Source organism: Stegastes partitus, unplaced genomic scaffold (assembly GCF_000690725.1).
Source record: "Stegastes partitus isolate 25-593 unplaced genomic scaffold, Stegastes_partitus-1.0.2 Scaffold1288, whole genome shotgun sequence".
NCBI classification, from domain to species: Eukaryota; Metazoa; Chordata; class Actinopteri; family Pomacentridae; genus Stegastes; species Stegastes partitus.
Genome location: NW_007579019.1, coordinates 102,024 through 120,149, shown reverse-complemented (window position 1 = coordinate 120,149; position 18,126 = coordinate 102,024). Strand labels below are relative to the sequence as shown.

General features: G+C 39.3%; 1 protein-coding gene across 1 annotated transcript in view; it reads left to right on the top strand.

Moving 5' to 3' along the window:
* Positions 1 to 17,681, top strand: part of LOC103369438 (RNA binding protein fox-1 homolog 3-like) — a 75,126-nt gene extending 57,445 nt beyond the window's left edge. Inside the window, exons 7-11 of the mRNA XM_008298155.1 lie at positions 584 to 716; positions 2,954 to 2,993; positions 3,190 to 3,254; positions 10,204 to 10,282; positions 17,637 to 17,681. Coding sequence (XP_008296377.1) covers positions 584 to 716; positions 2,954 to 2,993; positions 3,190 to 3,254; positions 10,204 to 10,282; positions 17,637 to 17,681 — 362 coding nt within the window. The remainder of the gene's footprint in view (positions 1 to 583; positions 717 to 2,953; positions 2,994 to 3,189; positions 3,255 to 10,203; positions 10,283 to 17,636) is intronic.
* Positions 17,682 to 18,126: the final 445 nt, after the last annotated feature.

The following is an 18,126-nucleotide window of genomic DNA, read 5'->3' as shown; positions in this document are numbered from 1 at the left end:
GATTAACCACACTCAGAAAGAGCTTAAGTACTCCAACATTTATCAGTGTCTTTTAGGCTTTGTTGCATGTAAACAAATTGTCCTTTTGATGTCTGTCTAAGTGTACATTAAATGCAAAGTTGATCAATATATATTAAGTAAAGAAGTGTGGAGATCCATGATGGTAAAATACAACTTTATCTTAATATATGTAGCCAATAATTGATCATCATTGATCAAACAGATATTGTCTCCCAGTGAATTAGTTCAAATGTGCTCTGGGACAATTTTACTCAACATCCGAAAAAGACATGATACAGGTATTGTTTGTTTTTATACATTACAGTGAATATAATGAAGAACAACATGTGGTAATTTTAAAATCCACATCAGCCACATCCATAGACTGTAGGGTGACATTCTAATCTCATGAAAGGATTCTTTTTCTGGTTTTGGTGTTTTAATGGGATTCACAGCAGCCATATTGTTTGAATCTTGCACTGGGATTTTATGCAAAGATATGAAGCATAGTGCTTTAACATACTGTGCTTTTTCCCACCTCTCTCTCTCTCTCTCTCTCTGTCTGTCTGTATGTTTCTGTCAGTCACAGGCTTTCCATACGCCAGTACTGGAGCAGCGGTTGCCTATAGAGGGGCCCATTTGAGAGGGAGGGGCCGTGCTGTCTACAACACGTTCCGTGCTGCACCTCCTCCTCCACCTATCCCTGCCTATGGAGCGTGAGTACCTGCAAACACAGAGAGACAGAACACATCCAACTGAGACAAAAACTCATAATCAGATAAACACTATATGACACATCTCAAAGACTAAAACCTACTACGAAACAAATCTAATCTACTGCGTTACTCAAACACATAAGGTAACACACACACACACGCGCACACACGTGCACAGAAAAATATATACATATTCACACATACACGCACATGTAGCAATAGAAGAATTGGGAGTGGAAAACAAAAAGGCCACCTTCTAATAGAGCGGAAAATTGCTCTTTGATTCCAGAATGGCCAAATTTGTCTGTTTTTTCTAAAGTGTCATTCTTTATTCGGGTGTGAATGGACTGCTACGACCTACCCTGCACACTCCAATAGGCCCGCTTCAGGGAGAGTGAGAGACCTGGTGAATGTGAAGCAGGAGACATGGAGGGGGAGAGAAGAATAGATGTGTTAGAGAGAGCTAGCGTTGAAAGAGGGAATGAGAAGTAGAGAAATGCAGATGTAAAGTGTGAATGCAGGAAGCTGGGAGAAGAATAACGGATGAATGGTGCAGTCTGACCAAATGGAGCTACTGAATAAGTACTTTTCTGTATGATGGTAATACAAATAGATTTTCTGTCACTTCAAGTACTTCAAAACCAAAACATACGTAAATTGATAAAATCATCTGCAATGTTTTATTTTGAGCAATAAATAGTAGACAGATAAAAATAAAGAAACAAATTTGTTTTGGTCAACAGCTGGTGAAAAGGTAATTAGAATTTGGATGAAATCTAAACTAGTGTTTTAGCTTGTCTACAAAGTATCAATCAAACAAGTCCTCAGGCTTGTGCTTTGTTTGACCGTAAAAGAAAAGCAACAAGAAGAGATGATTTCTCTGTACAGGACAAGAGAAACATGAATGTGTTGTGTTATATCTGCATAGAGCTGTTTCATTTTAGCATTTATATTTCTAAGAAAATCTTATTCAAATTTCTGCAAAAATGCATCCATTATCCACACTGTTGTCTACACTCCCTGAGCACTTTATTAGGTACGTCTGTGTATTTATGAATTCATTCAATCACCCAATCATGCAGCAGCAGTGCAGCACAAAACCCTGCAGATACAGATCAGGAGCTTCAGTGAATGTTCACATCAAATATTACAATTAAGAAAGAACGTGATTGTAGTGATGACATCTGTGGCAGGGTTGCTGGTGGCAGGCAGCCTGGTTCGTGTGTTTCTGAAACTGGTAATCCCCTAGTTTTGTTTTTTTTTTTTTTTTTTTTTACCACAGCAGTATTACTCAGCACAGTTTACTGCGAATGATACAAAAAACAAACAGCGTCCAGCAGTTCTGAATGGGCAAAATGGTTGGAGCTGACAGAAAGTCTATGGTAACTCAGACAGCTCCTCTTTCATAACAGTGCTGAGAAAAATAAAATGTCTCAGAAGGCACAACACATGGAACCTGGGTGGGAGGGATGGGGGGCAACAGCAGAGGACCACGATGGGCTCCAGGCTGGAGCAGGCACAGACTCACCACATCTGAAGACTGGGAAAAAAAATGTTACCTGGCCTGAAGAATGTCCATTTCTGCTAAGGCTGCAGATAGTATAGGCCAGAATTTGACCAGTCCAGTCTGCAGCTGGTGGATTGAAGCGGGGAAGGTTTTCATAGCTGAATCCTTTAATACCAATCAGTCTGACTGTAGTGGCTATTTCAGGTGGGAAGTACATGTTTAGGCACATAATGTTCATGTTGTGCTTATATTTCTTTGGTTTGAAAATCACCTTTTAGTCTGAATTATTTATCATATATTAATTATTTATATTATACTGTATTATATTGTAACTATTTCTAATTATTATATATACATATATATATAATTTAAAATTTTTTATTTATTTATATTATTTAGAGTTCTCATATATCCACAGTGTTCTTACCTCAACAGTGCAATATAATTATTCTACTGTTTGGCTATTTCCAAGCTCATTCCTAACTGTATATACTTCCTACTGGCTCATTTTGTAAATATATTTATATATTCTTATTTGTCTTTTTTATACTTGCATTTTGCACCACTGGAGTTGTCTTTGAATTTTGTTGTACTTTGTGTATGATGACAATAAAAGCATTCTATTCTATTCTATTCTATTCTATTCTATTCTATTCTATTCTATTCTTCTTTTTAAAAATTTCCTTTCAATGCGAAAAACTGCTTACAGTCTGATATCTTCTGCTCACAGTGTGGTCTACCAGGATGGCTTTTATGGGGCAGAAATATATGTAAGTCAAAATCGATTTATTCACATCTTGTTATTCATTACAATGTATTGAGAAAATAATTTGTGTGGATTGTCTTGAGCGTTTGATCGAATACTGACCAGCACCAAGTAAACTGTTTTATTTGAATCTTAAATTTAAAGGCAATAATTCTAATTCCTAATTACAGGGGGTGTTAAATCCTTGTGTCTCTCCTCAGGGAGGCTATGCAGCCTACAGATATGCCCAGCCAGCTGGTACTGCTGCAGCAACTTACAGTGACAGGTGTGTTGGCTTTCTTTTCATTTCTCAGGGTCCCTTAAAATTACACTGTAATATTTTCATTGTGATCATGACTCAATTTGAATCAAATGTTTATTCTCAAATTACTGAACAAAATGAAAGCGAACATTTTATTTCATGACATTATGCAGAGTCACCATGAAACAGATAAACTTGAACTTTCTCGCAGTTATACTAAGTTGGCATAATTTTATTGCATTTTTAACAACATGACATAAACATAAGACAGCCAAACCCCACTTGTCATGTTAGCCTACTCATGATTGCTACCATGTAAAGTCTTACCTAGTTTGGCCAGTGGAATTATACGTAAGTATTTAAAAAATATCAATTTTTTACTATATTTTAAAAAGTGACAAGATTCTTTTGGAAAAGAAGTATTTTCAACAGTGTTGAACTCTTCACAGGATGTTTTTATTTGCAGTAGTTTGATACAACGTTGACATATGGCCTTGACAAGATGTTTATTAGTGACATTTTACTATTTGAAAACATTTAACTTTCACTGTCACAGTATTTTCTGCGTGTAATCGTTTTTAGTTTAACAGTCACTGATAGTATAGTGTAACCTTACAACCTGACAGATGTGCCTAATTTATATTGAACTAGAATTGTCACACGTCACACAACCCCAAAATCTTCATGGAGGTTTACCTGGACGGATGGTGACCAGGTGAGCCTGACAACATTTTGCCATAGAGCTGTGGAACAATAAAGGTTATACAAAGAGCAAAATAACAGCAAAGGCATTGGAGAGTAGTTTGATCTACTCCATCTTTCAATTACCATTCCCTGTTGTCCCCTGACTTCTAATCTACCAACCTCTTGGGCTGTGTACCATAATGTCTGTGCCACTGCCCTGGGCCTCCTCTGACAGGGACTGCTGTTCTCCTTAGCCTAAGCCTGCAGGTTGCTGGTGATTCCTCCAGATCACAAGTGAAATGTTTTTTATAGGAAAACATGTGTGGGGGTGTGTCTTTTGAATGTTGCATGCACCCACTACCATTGCTGCCTAGGTGTGTGCGTATGAAGGTGCTTGGGGAGCTAATCTTAGGGAGATTGAGCATGTCAAGTCCGATAAGAAACAGCCACAGCAGGAGCCTGTAGACCTGTGATAATGTAAGATTTATCAGCGGTGAGGAGCAAGCGGCATGTTTGGGAGACTTATTAACAGAACAGAGGAGGAGAGCAGAGCAGGTGAGGGGGCATGTCTCTCTCCCCAAGACTTATTTTATTCGCTTTCTTTTTCTCTACTCACGCACTCCTCCTTTCTCACGCTTACCCGTTATTCATTCTCCTCTCCCCATTTCATCTCCTCTACTGTATCTCTTGCATTCTATTTTTTAAGGACTCCTGATTTAAAGCCAAACCGGGGCAGTGAGGTTGAGATGGGAGGAGATGGAGCAGAGGCTTGGGGGTGGAGAAATCTTATTTATTGTGGGATAAGAGAGGTCTTATACAGACTCAGTGAGCTGAGGACTGAAAGACTCCACTTGAATTCTTTCTCTCTATAGTGTGTAAGCAGACACACTCACACTAGACTACCAGTGAATTTAGATAGATACCAAGTACTGTAAGAGAAAGGTAATAAGGATTAGCAATAATATTCACCTTGTCCTTCTTCAGTTATGTCTTTAAAAACACCCGCCCAGACTCCCAGCCATTTGTAAAATACTCACAAATTTTAATGTTTTGATTCATGTACATGGACACAAATTTTTAATCCTTTTTTTCATGCACACACCACATAAAAACATTAAATTTCAATTATTGTGTTATTGGACGATGATTTATCCTAATGTGATGAAATGACGTGTGTTTGGTTTTCTCTGACAAATCGTTCAGTGGTAGAGCGGTTCCTGTAAGAGTGCTTGTTTTGCCAAGAGGCAACTAAAGCAGGTGAAGTCCAGATCTACAGGCAAGTAGAGTTAACCATAACCATAAGCCAATGAAGGCTTTTATAAACTGATCAGTGTGGCACAAACCTAAGCCCGATCCTTTGTTTTACAGCCACTGTCAGACAGGTGCTGTAGGGGGAGAGCACAATGTGTAGCTGTGTTATATAAGCTACTGGAATACGGGGACACTGCCCTAGTTCATCCAGGCCGACTGTAAACAGATGAGCTCTTGCAGGAGGCCATTAAGCATCACACACCCCTTTACCACTGAGCTGGTTCCAGTGCTAGTTCAGAGCCAGAGCCTGACTTAGCACCAGTTCTTTATGTTTCCACCACCTAAGCACCGGCTCCAGGTTCTCAAAACTGGTACTTAGCAAGCACCAACTCTTTGCTGGGCAAGAGCTAAGAACCGACTACGTCAGAGGCTGGGAACAGGGTTGTCGTGACCACTGAGACCAATGGAAACACAGAATGGGACACACAAGCGGCAATTTGTGCCATTTTTTGCCAGGACGTCCCTGGTCCGATCGCAAATGTACTGGAATGAGTCCCAGGACACAGAGAAGTTTTGCACAAACTATTGCACACTGAAAGCCGGCACAACTGTGTCCCACCAGCAACACCACAGTGGTGGAAAACAGTACTTTTATAATGTCTGTGTAGAGCTGTATTTAAGCTTAGAAAGTGGTATTTTATGCTTCTCGTGAAAAACGGAGCGCACCTACATGCGCTGTTTAGTCATAGAAAAGACCGCATGAGAAAAAAATCAATGGGTTTCATCTTGGATAAATCTGACATTACAACGCCCTACTTTATTCTTTTTAAAAACATTTTTGGTCACACAACTGTCTGAGCACCGCAGCCACCAAGGAGCAGCTAGGGCAGCCTGCCATGTGGGGCGTTCGGGGAAAATTGGTAAATTGTAGTGTCTATCGATAAGAAAATGTACAGTTAGTCATATGTTTTGCCTGTGACAAGGTGGGAAGTGCAACCAAATGAGAAATTTGGTCGCACCAGTGAAAAAACAGTTAGTCTGGACCACTGGATGGACTTCCGTATGGCGCGAGCTTTGTTCGATAAACGGCTACGTATGCAGTGACATATGGCGTGGCTCAAATTTGGCTCCTTGCCAGTGGAAAAGCAAACAGGTGCTTAGGAGGTACGACATTTGAACCCTAAGCACTGGCACTAGCATTTACAAACATTCTCTTGAACTCCTGAGAGAAACTCAGTGTAAATTTGCCTGAACGTTTATGCAGTCACATATTTAACATGCAGTGGAATTCTAGCATTGGAACCCTAAGGTTAACAACAATGTTTGGTTCTCTACTTAGTTCATTGACCAAGTTCACAGTACAGAGTGTGTAAGTATGACAAAGCAACTGCTCCCTGCTCAGCCCTCTCTGATGTTTCTGCCTCTTCACTACTGTCCTCATTATCGCCTGCAGGCTGGTGAAATGAATATGTTAGATCTTAGCACACTTTGCCGCATGAGCCAGCAAAGCTTTTTTCCTTTTCTTAGCTCTCCTTTTCTGTACCATAGTTACAAGTTTGCTCTTTTTTATCCATGCTTTGGTAAAGAATGTTTGGTTCTTTTCATGAATTCTAGATAATAAGTTATTCAATTGTGATGGCAATAGCCACCTGCTATTAGAAATTTCTCCAGCTGCGGTAACCTACTGAATATCTGTGTCTATAGTCTATGTAACAGGAAATGAAAGACTGGCCCACCAGCAAAATACCTGAACTTCAAGATGGCAATTCTGCACCTGGATTGCATAGAGTGTCTTTAACTAGCTCATCAGTGGTAGTATAGAATACATGTTTCAAATGTTTATCTCCACCACAAAAAGTCAGGCGATATAAACAACTATCTGTCCTTCTCTACGCTCTTCACACCATCTAAACACACAACAATCCCTGTAATGCTGTTTATTTGTGTTTATTTAGGGACTCATATACCATAACATTTCACCAGAGAGAGTGGTTCATGCTCATTGCGGCACTTAAAGTGTAAGAGTATACTTATATACACTAAATATTTGTGAATATTTTTCAACCGTGAGCTCCTTCCTTCCTTCCTTCCTTCCTTCCTTCCTTCCTCTGTATGCTTCCATTACTGTCCTTTCCTTAGGTCTCCCTCTGTTACACATAGTGTAACACATGGTAGTGTACCGGCACAGTCTCTTATCTTTACCCTCCAGACCTATGCTGACTTCCCTTTACTTTTAGAGGAGAATAAACAAACAAGACAGGAAGAAAGGAACATAAATAAAGTGGTCTGGTGGCATCACAGAAAGAGGGGTGGAGGGGTGGAATGAGAAAAGAGAGGGGTGTTGAGGGAGGGGATTAGTTCCAATCCAGTGCTGGTGAAAAGACTGGAAATAAGCCCCAGAAGACAGACAGAGAGAGATACAGGGGGAGATGGCAGCGTGGGAGGAGGAGTAGCTAGGGAGGGGAAGAAGACTGTGTCGGAGTGGGGAAGCTATAGGACACCATCAGAAATTTACTAGCTCTCACCAAACTTCTGTATTTTACTCTTAAATAAATTTTCTTTTTACACACCTGTATTTCCTTTTTCCCTATGCCTGTTGCCTCCATTTCCACGCACCAGAGGATCATTTTTTTCATTTTTTTTCTTTGCTCATAATCTTATTTCTTCTTCCCGGCAGCCATCTACTACTCTTATCACTCTACCATTTTCTTTTTTTTTTTATCTTTCACTCTCTTTTTCCTCTCTGGCTGACATTACTTTTATCACATTCTCTCCCCATCATCTGGAAGATAAAACACTCGTCCACTTTTTCTAATAAATTGAAACAGGTAAAACAAATCATTGCAATCACACACTCTCACCTTTACAACATACATTTATAGGGAGGCATCGATTGCATTTTCATCCCATAGGCCTGCCGTTAGTATTAGTAAGAGGAGGAAATGATCATAGATCTCGAGGACCCCAGTAAAAATCGACGACCCAGTCCCTTATGTCTCACGCACTCTTTGTGGTTGGTTAGCAATCCCTATCTACTACCAAAAGTTCAATCAAAGCCAACGTACACAAGATTTACTTCTGGTGGTGGGAGTTGGGTAACAGTGAAACAATTAACCGTTTTTTCAAACTGATTAAATTCCCCATTGACTTAAACAAGTTTAAAGAATCCATATAGTTTTATATTCTTGGAATAAGTCAGAATGTCTCTCTGAGTGTGAATCCACAGCTTCAAATATAGGCAGGTCTATAAGTATTCGGAGATTAAAGGTCTGAGGGTAAACAAGTGTTGAATTTTCATTTGATAGCTGGTGATGGGAACTCTCAACATGTGGTCCAAAGAGGTGTCGATGAAATTAAAGGAAAAGATTACTTTAGACACGTAACTATAACAACAATTTGGTACAAAAAAGAATCTACTGATAAGTTTAGCAACACCAAGAGGCCAAAGCGCCTAAAGTGGAGGACTGCAGAAGTGTTTCCTTAGAGAGGAAAAATCTGTCACAGCATCTAGCCAAGTGAGCACTCTGGAGGGGATAGGCATATCATTGTCAAAGTCCACAATCAAGAAACAGCTTCATCAAAGTAAATACAGAGGTTTTACCTGAAGACACAACCAATGGAAACATTCAAGAATGGAAAAAAATGATTAGACTTTTCCTGAAAACATCTAAGGAAATGTCTGCCTCGTTCTTTAAGGAAAGAACGGCCTCCTGATCCAAACACACGACGTCATCTGTAAGACATAGTGGAGGCAGTTGTATAGCAATGGCATTTGTGACTGCCAATGGAACTGGGCTATTGGTGGTTATTGAAAATGTGACTGCTGATATAAGTAGCAGGATGAATTCTGGACTGTATAGTGCTGTACTTTATGCTGATACTCAGTCAAATGCTACACAACTAACATGACAATGCTTCACAGTATGGATAGATAATGACCCAAAATATACCACGAACAGCCTTCTTAATGCAAAGATATGGCTGGGTTAACCGTCTGATCTCAGCTCTATTAGGCATGCTCTCTACCAGCTAATTCGACATTTTTCTTAAACCATATGAATTAATGCTCAAAGTCAGCACCTAATTTCAAATTGATTGTGGTGGTATATAGACACAAAACTACAAAAAAGTGAGTTATGGTACAACTTTTTGTCCTGATTGTACATAAACTTCCACCAGAGCCGCCAAGTTGTCCTAAACTGTCAGGAGTTCCCAACAGGTGGCTAAGACAGTATGAAACACTATTGGGGGGAAAAAAATGTAGAAGACTAAACTGAAAATAATGAGCTTATTGTAAAAAACAACCATAACATTAAAACAAATTTTTGTTTGTGTGCAATCACACCATCCAGAACAGAAGTGTAAAATGACATATAACTGGATGCATGAAGGCTTGATCTACTTTTACAACACTTTTGTTTTTCAGTAAATGACAAGTGTCTGTGGTTCATTTTCCTTCATCAAAATATATTTGATTAGATAATTATGAGGCAACTCCCACACAGAAAACTTGGGGTAGCTAGTATTTCCAGTGTTTGAATACTGAATGGTCTGTGTCTCTGGATATAATTGCGCCATGCGCAGTCGGTTGTTTGCTGTTTTTTGGATCTTAATTATACTAAAAGGTAGCAAGGTATATATACAATTTAAAGATGATTGAAACAGCCCACAATTCAAATTACCCCCTGGGGCAAGTTGATCTGGCCTTGCTTTGATGAAAGTAATTGCAACTGAATTGTTGGTGGAAACCACTGCTTAATAAGCATTGTCAAGGCACATTTATAAAGCTTATAAATCATGTCCTAATTCGAGGTAGGAATGATTTTAGATTTTAGTGAGATGTTCTGCACAGTTTTTTTGAAAATATGTTTTCATGCTTGATAAATGCAAGCCCTGATCTTTACAATATCTCTCTCTCTCTCTCTCTCTCTCTCTCTCTCTCTCTGAACGTCTTGGTAATGCTACTGTAGGTCTTATTTACAGTTTTCGACTGTCTTGTCATAATAAACACATTTTCTGCCTTATGTCTCTTTTGTAGTTATGGCAGAGTCTATGCAACAGCAGACCCCTATCACCATACGATTGGTCCTGCCGCCACATACAGTGTGGGCACTATGGTGAGTCTGCTACCTGTTTCTTAAATGCTGACTGAATGTTGTACCAAATTGAATTAGGTATCATAATGAACCTGCTCTGGTGCAGCATCCTAACACGGTTTTCTTATATTAATATGCTATATTAACATACTGTATGACAGCACCTGGGCACAATGTTATTTAACTTTATTGTAGACCTTTGTACAACAGAAGAGGTCTAGTGAACTATTCATATAAACATGGGAAAACTACATGATAACTATAAACAGTCAATGAATAATTCACATCAAATCATTTTTGACATGTTTTGTTGATAATATAGGAAAAGCCTATTTTTTAGTTTGTTAGAAGTTGTGATTCCCTCTGAGAGATCCATTTTGATGTTTAATATGAATCTTTGCCACTTCAGTAAATGAAAAAGGGACATTGCGTTATTCTCACAATCCCCCTTCAATTCCATTGGTCTGAAGCTACTTGCTTTAAATCCAGTTGAGACTGAGTATTCCTCCCTACAGGAAACTGTCTCTTCAAATTTAGTATGGGGAGATAGTCGAATGGTTAATGTTTGTTTTTAGCTAGCTTTGCAGCTAACATCAAAGATGAAAAAGTCTTTTAGAGAACCCCAGAAGATGGGGCAGAAACAGAGAGTATAATTTGTTTTCTTTTGTGGGTGTGGGTAGGGACTTCCTCCAAAGATTAATGACCATCTAGTACATACTTTGGTGTGCCGTGAGAGACTAAAGTAGAAAGAGGAAAAAAAACTACACCACAAAAGAAGAAAAAGTAGGAGAAGAGGTAGCATTAAAGTTCCTGGTGGCAAAGCTGCTGCAGATGGAGTTGCTTTCTGGTGCAGAATCTTCGACTCCACACGAATGAAGGTTGATGCTGAGTGCTGATGTGCTTGTGGTAATGAAAATTTAAAGCCCTACCAGCTCCCCATGTGTCCCCCAAACACCCCCTTGCCCCTTAGTGCAGCTGCTAGCTAAAAGCCTTCATTAATTTCGACCATTTTTTCCTCTTCATTTACTTAATTAAAACAGTGGCCTGTTTTTTATTCTTATTGATCTATAGTTTCTTCTCTTTTTTCCTCAAATTACTCTTCCCTTTCTTCCTATCCTCCCATATGCAATCCAAACCCCAAAGTATACATTTTAATTCCAGAGTTGTATTTTTAAAAACCCAATTAATACATTTTATGAATTAGTTGCTTAATTATAGTTTTTAGCATGCCTCATATTAACTGTAGCCACAAACACAACCTAATATGAGCAAACTTCAAACTATCAAAGTAATAACTGAATGACTGCAAAAGGTAGAGTTCTGGGTTGAATAAGTGAAATATTGTATCCACAATTTCTATAAATAACTAATTCTAATGAATCCACTCATAGTGTAAGTAGCTACCATGGCAAGGATGTGGAGGCCGAGATAGGGTGTACCTGTGAGATGCAGTGCCCATCACAGACCTGAAATTATAACACTTACCTTTTTATTAAAGGCAACCATGATTTCTCCGTGACTTTAAGCAGATCATTTAGTAACCTTGACAGACCAATATCCTAATTATTTTGTTTTGCCATAACTATCATCCAGCTCAGACCTTTAAGCAAGATTGCACAGATTTTAAAGATCAGTCTTACATTTCTTGAGGTGTACTGGTGCATATATCAAGAAAGACGTGTAAAGTCATTTGTGTCTTCAGATGGAGCTGTCAGCCAAGTAAGTTTGTAAAAGTTGATGAAACTAGCATAAAACTTGGTACACTTGTACAGTTGGAGGCCCTGAACATTTTCAGAAATGGAGCCATCCCAAAAAAAGCCTCAAGCCAGGCATCAAGAACCAAACATTGTAGTGTTCAGGTTCATGGTTGAATTCAGAAACATGAAAAGGAAATCACAATATCATATTATCATGTGGCATGCAGGTTTTGCCATCTATCCATCCATGCATTCATTCATTTTCTGCTACTTATCTGTGGTTGGGTCACAGTGTCAGCAGGTCATTCCAGACATCAATCTCTCAGCAACGTTTTCCAGTTCCTCCTGGAGGATCCCGAGGTGTTGCCAAGCCAGATAAAAAATATAGCACTTCTGAATCTACCCCAGTGTCTTTTCCTAGGATCACAGGCTTGAAAAACCTCCAAAGGATGTCTCCCAGAAGGCATCGGAATCAGATGTCAGATCCACCTCAACTGTTTTCTTTTGTCTTGAGGGAGCAGTGACACTACTCCTAGCTCCCTGTGGATCTCTAAGACTGAGCCCAGCCAGTCTATGGAGGAAACTAATTTTGGCCAATTGAATCTGCAAAGGCATCAAAATCAGATGTCTGAGTCACCTCAACTAGTTTCTTTTGACTTGAAGGAGCAGTGATTCTACTCCCAGCTCAAGCAAACTCATTTTGGCCAATTGAACCTGCAATCTCATTCTATCGATCCTTCCCTAGAGCTTATGACCATAGAATAGGGTTGGGATGTAAATTGTCTGGTAAATCAAGAGCTTCACCTTTCGGCTCAGCTCCCTCTTCACCACGACGGTCTGGTATGCCTGCATTACTGCCAAAGCTGCAACAAGCCGCCTGTCCATCTCACCTTCCATTTTCCCGTCACTATTGAACAAGATCCTCAGATACCTAAACTCCTTTGTTTGAAGCAGTACCTCCGCCCAACCCAGAGGGAGCAATCCACCCATTTCTGGCCAAGAACCATGGCCTTGAACTGAAGGTGCTGACTCGTGTCCCAGCCCAGTGGTTAAAGTTCCATGACGCCCTCAGCAGCTCTGAAAAGATACAGAGCTGGTCCACTGTTACACACCCTAGGATGGAATCCGTATTGCGCCTCCTGAATCCAAGATTTGACAATTAGTCTGAACCTCCCTTCCATCCCCCTGGAGTAAACTTTCCTGTTGAGGCTGAGTAGTGTGATACCCCAATAATTGGAGCCCATCCTCCATCATCTTCTTAAACTGCCTCCTCAGCAGAGGATGTTTTAACCAGGTAAAGGAGTTCCTTGAAGTGCTCTTTCCACTGCCCAACGATGTCCCAAGTCCAGATCAGCAGTTCTCCCCCACAGCTGCACACAGTCTGGGACAAGCCCTGGCTCCCCTTCTTGAGAGGCTGAATGGTTTGTCAGACTCTCCTCAAAGCCAACCAAAACTCTTTGTCCATAGCCTCTCCAAACTCCTCCCACAACCAAGATTTAGCTTCCACAACTGCCGCAACTGCAGCTCTTTTGGCTGACCAATACCTGTCTGCTACTTCAGGAGAACCAAGAGCCAACCAGGCCTGAAAGGCCTCCTTCTTAAGCCTGACAGCCTCCTTCAAGTTCGTGTACACCAGTGGGTTTTTGGGTTGCCACCATGACAGGCACCAGTGACCTTCTGACCACAGCTGCACCTGGGTTGTGTGAATCAATATTTGTCCTGTCCCTCCCTCAGGGCCGGTTTGCCTTGGGAGACCCTACTGGGGCTATTGACCCAACAACATAGCTCCCAGCTATGGGGGACAATCAAACCCATCCACCACGATAAGGCCACTATTCTTTGGGGGAGTATGCATGCTATGTAGAGTTTTGATTCAGAAAGTCTCGAAGCTCAGAGATCAGGATTGCAACCTCTCACCGGCCAATACTTCTGCTAAGTTTTAAGTCATAAGGATGAATGAATGCAGAGAAGAGTGAAGACCAGACACATATACATGCAGAGATTCCTGAATTTATTATCTTTAGTCTTCAAGATAAATGAAATTGAATTAAATTAAACTAAAGTTGACTTTAAAAATGTATTTCAGAGACATACGTGTCTGATTGTTGTTGTAGAACCTATTCTTTGCTGTCTCCTTCACAGAGCTGTGCACTTTAAGGAGGCTTTTCAATATTTGTCGTTCCTTCGGCAGCTTTTCTTGCAGCTACAATGTGGACGTACAAGGACGGTACTAATTTGCAAGTCTAAGAGTTGACCACAATGCTCTCCAAGCTACTGCTTTTGTGTCACAACTGGACATTTAGGAGCTTTGGGTCACAATGGGACTGACAAGAACCATAGATACTTCCTGCTTGAGAAATTACTAAGACTCTGGGTCCTAGCAGATCCAAGGCTATTTCCCTTGCTTTCACTGTCAGTCATACAGTATCTGCATTTGCAACCAGAAACAAGAAGACAGCATAGAATGTCTGGGTTGCCAAAGATATGGCAACAGAAGTCTTCATGATCCATTGGAGCGCAACGTAATTCTCCTTTATAGTCGCACCAGCAGCTAACTCAGTTAACGGAATTTGCGCCATTCCTCTTCCTTTCAGATGTTTCAAATGAACTTGATTAATACTAAGGGTGCACTGGGGCAGCACTTCTAAAGGCCAGTGTACCGAGGAGGACACTGTTGTTGACAAGCATTTGAGTTGGCACCACATATGCAATCTCCAGTCGGCTGGTGTTGGATATGTCCAATCTTTTAAGCTAGGAAAGTTATATTGAATCTTGTTCTGCTTTTAACATTCACTGTATTGTGAATTGTTCATGAACAGAAGAATTAAGCTTTGAAAATTGTACACAACAAGCATGCCACAGACATGGGCTGGATAGTGAAATGGCTACCATGAGGCATTTGATGGCTTCATCTTCTGAAAATGCTCAGCTTTTTTTGTTTGTTTTTTACAGGTTTTTCATGAAAAAGTGAATATCATTTCTACCAATCCCCTGGACAAAGTTTGCACAATGATGAATGACCATTGTCACTTCAGTCAGTATTGACTGAGGCTAAAGACTACAAACTTAAAAAAAAAAAAAAAACTATAGGGCTGGGGAGGTAGAAAAAAGTGACCTCACCACCAGGGACTATTTTCCTATTATACTGTCTATAGCCAAATTTCTATGTAGATAGTATGGGCACCATGTTTTGTCAAAGAACAAGAAGAAAAACAAAATTTCTGGCTCAGCTAAGTTAATTGTGACCATTTTTAACCCTTACCTACTGGTCAGATTTTATTCCTTCACAACCCAAGTATACACATTTTTGAACTACAGATCTATTTAGAATGTTTAAATAGCTTATCTGACATTAATAAATGGATGAATAATCCTTACTAAATGCTTCTGACAGCAGGGAGATTTTTTTTTTTTTTTCTGTGACACCTCTTGTTTTTGGAGAAAATTATCTACTCACACAATATCATGTACATAATAGCCATAATAATTTAAATCTATTTTATTGAAGCTGAATGTGGCATGGAAAGTAGCCAGTCTTGTGGGTCCTGGAGTCATTTGAATGACATTTTTACTGCCATCATACCTGCTCCTCTCCCTGAGAGTAATTTTCATCAGAGGGGCTGTGATCAGAGTTTTCTCCATGTTGTCTTCCTACATTGACACATCCTCTTCCAAATCACTTTCTGCTTCCTTAACTTTGAAGATCTCTTCCACGCTAAGTTTTGCTGCCATAGCCTTAGTCATGTAAATGGCAGCTTAGGCACCTTTATAACCTTATGGACTTCAACCCCTCTTTTAAACTTTGTTTGGACATTTGTTAACTCGTAATTAGTGAATTCTATTTTGTTAATTTTTGGAATATTTTGTTATATTTCATTGCTTGAGCTTGCAGGTGCATATTATTATTTATCTTTATTTTTTATTATTGTATTTATTTTGTGTCACTTTAGGAAAAGTCATCAAAGTTTAGGCTCAAAAAATGACATTTAAGGTGTTTTCACTGCCACCAAATGTCAAAACAGGTCAAATTCGACCTGAATAATATGTAAGGGTTAACTGTGCATCAGGAGTACAACAATGCTATCGTGCAATGCTCTTTTAACCATACTAGTCCACAGATACAGTAGAAAGAGAGAAATACTAAAATGATAAAATTAGGCCTACTAAAATGTTAAGCCTGTGACAGAACTTAATCTTTACTTTAAAATGTAATTATTTTCAGTATTGACACTTTAGTCTGGCAAAGGAGTCGGTTTGAAAACAGTGCTAGTTTCTCTTTTTCTCCATTCAGGTATGCAGAAGTCAGACTTCTATCTAGGTGATAGGTGTGTAAATCTTTAGCAATCTCTTCATTTGAATTAATTGTGATTCTTGGCATCACAATTCGATACAGAATCCATTCTCTTTTTTATACAACGAAAAGAGAGACGGCACTGTATTTTGATTCTTGCTCTAATTTGTGCTCGTAGCACAACTGACTCCTGTCCTTTGGCCACTGAGCTACAAATGCAACCAGTCTTTATGATGGTAATTGTCTGACTAACACACAAAAAAGCAGAGAATGGGCTGAGAGAGTATGCAGCATTTTACTTAGGTTAATGTTAAATTATTTGTTTAAGTTGGCTACAAACTTGAACACACCCTACAGCCTTCTTCTTGTTTTAAACTAACAGTGATCGTGTTTACTGATCATTATTACTGGTTAAACGTGTCTTACATACTCAGGTCTTCAGAAATGACAGAGAATATAAAGGCTTATTATTTTCTTTGCCCCTGCAGAGTCAGTTGAGGTTTTGTAAAATGATGTTGTGTGTGTTGGCCCACAATTTGCCCTCATAGTTGAGTTCTGCATTTTATATTCTGTCAGCATTTTTAGTTAGTAAAGTTTAAACTGTTCAGTATTTTTCATTTTTGTAGATAACAATCACAACTTATGGAGAACTCAAGGATGGTTGTTCTGCCATTAGAGTGGTTCACATTGTTTAGCACTGTCATTGTGTTTAATGTCAACTCACGGTTTAAAGGTAGTTATCAATGGCTGAAAGTAGTATAGAAAAGCTTTACATGAGTACAACTAAGGTCAGTTTTTGCTGGGATCTAAAAACCTCACTTAGTTTGTAACCTGTCTCTTGTTGGCAGAGCCACTGTTCTATCAGAGTTGTTAGAACTTAAAGAAATGTATTTACTGGATATTTTTAATGGTTGCCTTTTGCTTATTCCATCTCATCTGCCTCTTTCACGTTTTGTCCTAAAGATTTTCAGGCTACAAATGACAGCAGGTTAGAGTTAGTTTTAGCTGCTAAGCATCAAAGGTCTTAATCATTGACATGTCACATGAAATAGCAGGTCAATATGGAACGACGATAATAAAATGGGTTAAATAGATGTCCGCACTTGGTTTAATGCTAACAAGTTTTAAAAAAACACTATTTACCCTCTAAATCTATACTTAGGTACATGAAGCCGTTGGCCAGACACCACTGCATTCCCTCACTTCACAAATTTTCTAACTACATGTATCTTGTGCAAAAAAAAAAATCCCAATTAAAGACAGTCACAGGAAAAAAGGGAGGAAAATTGCTTTGGAAGAAAGAGAAGAGTTTATTTTAATATTAATATTACAAGGAAACGTTCTACACTGAATACTGATTGGAGCTTTTTCATCTTTGATGTTGCAGGCTAGCCTTTACAGAGGAGGGTGCAGTCGCTTCACTCCCTACTAGAAAAGAGGGATACACGCCCCCTTTCCTTCCCCGCAAAACAGACAAAAAAAAATGCAGCAAATGAAATCACTTAACAGTCTTCACCCACTTCATGGAAAAAGAGAAACAAAAAGCTTCCAGGTGGCAAATGTGACCATGAAACCGAGAAACCATTCTCAAGTTGCTTTCCCATTTACAGAGTTGTCATTTATTGATGTAATATACTTATTTTGGAAAAGAACTCTTTGTTATAATGTGTTGACTTGAATATATTTGCATTGAAATGGTTATTAGTAGAAAAAGAGAATGGTAGTCAATGTGAACAAAATTGAATTATAGTTTACTGGAATTGAAAGGAAACTTTTAGTCTGCTTTCTTACTTTTGTCCTCTTTAAGTTATTGGACAGTAACTCAGCTCCTTTGGAGTGGCCTTTTGCACTAGATTTAATTCTAACCAATTTCCCAA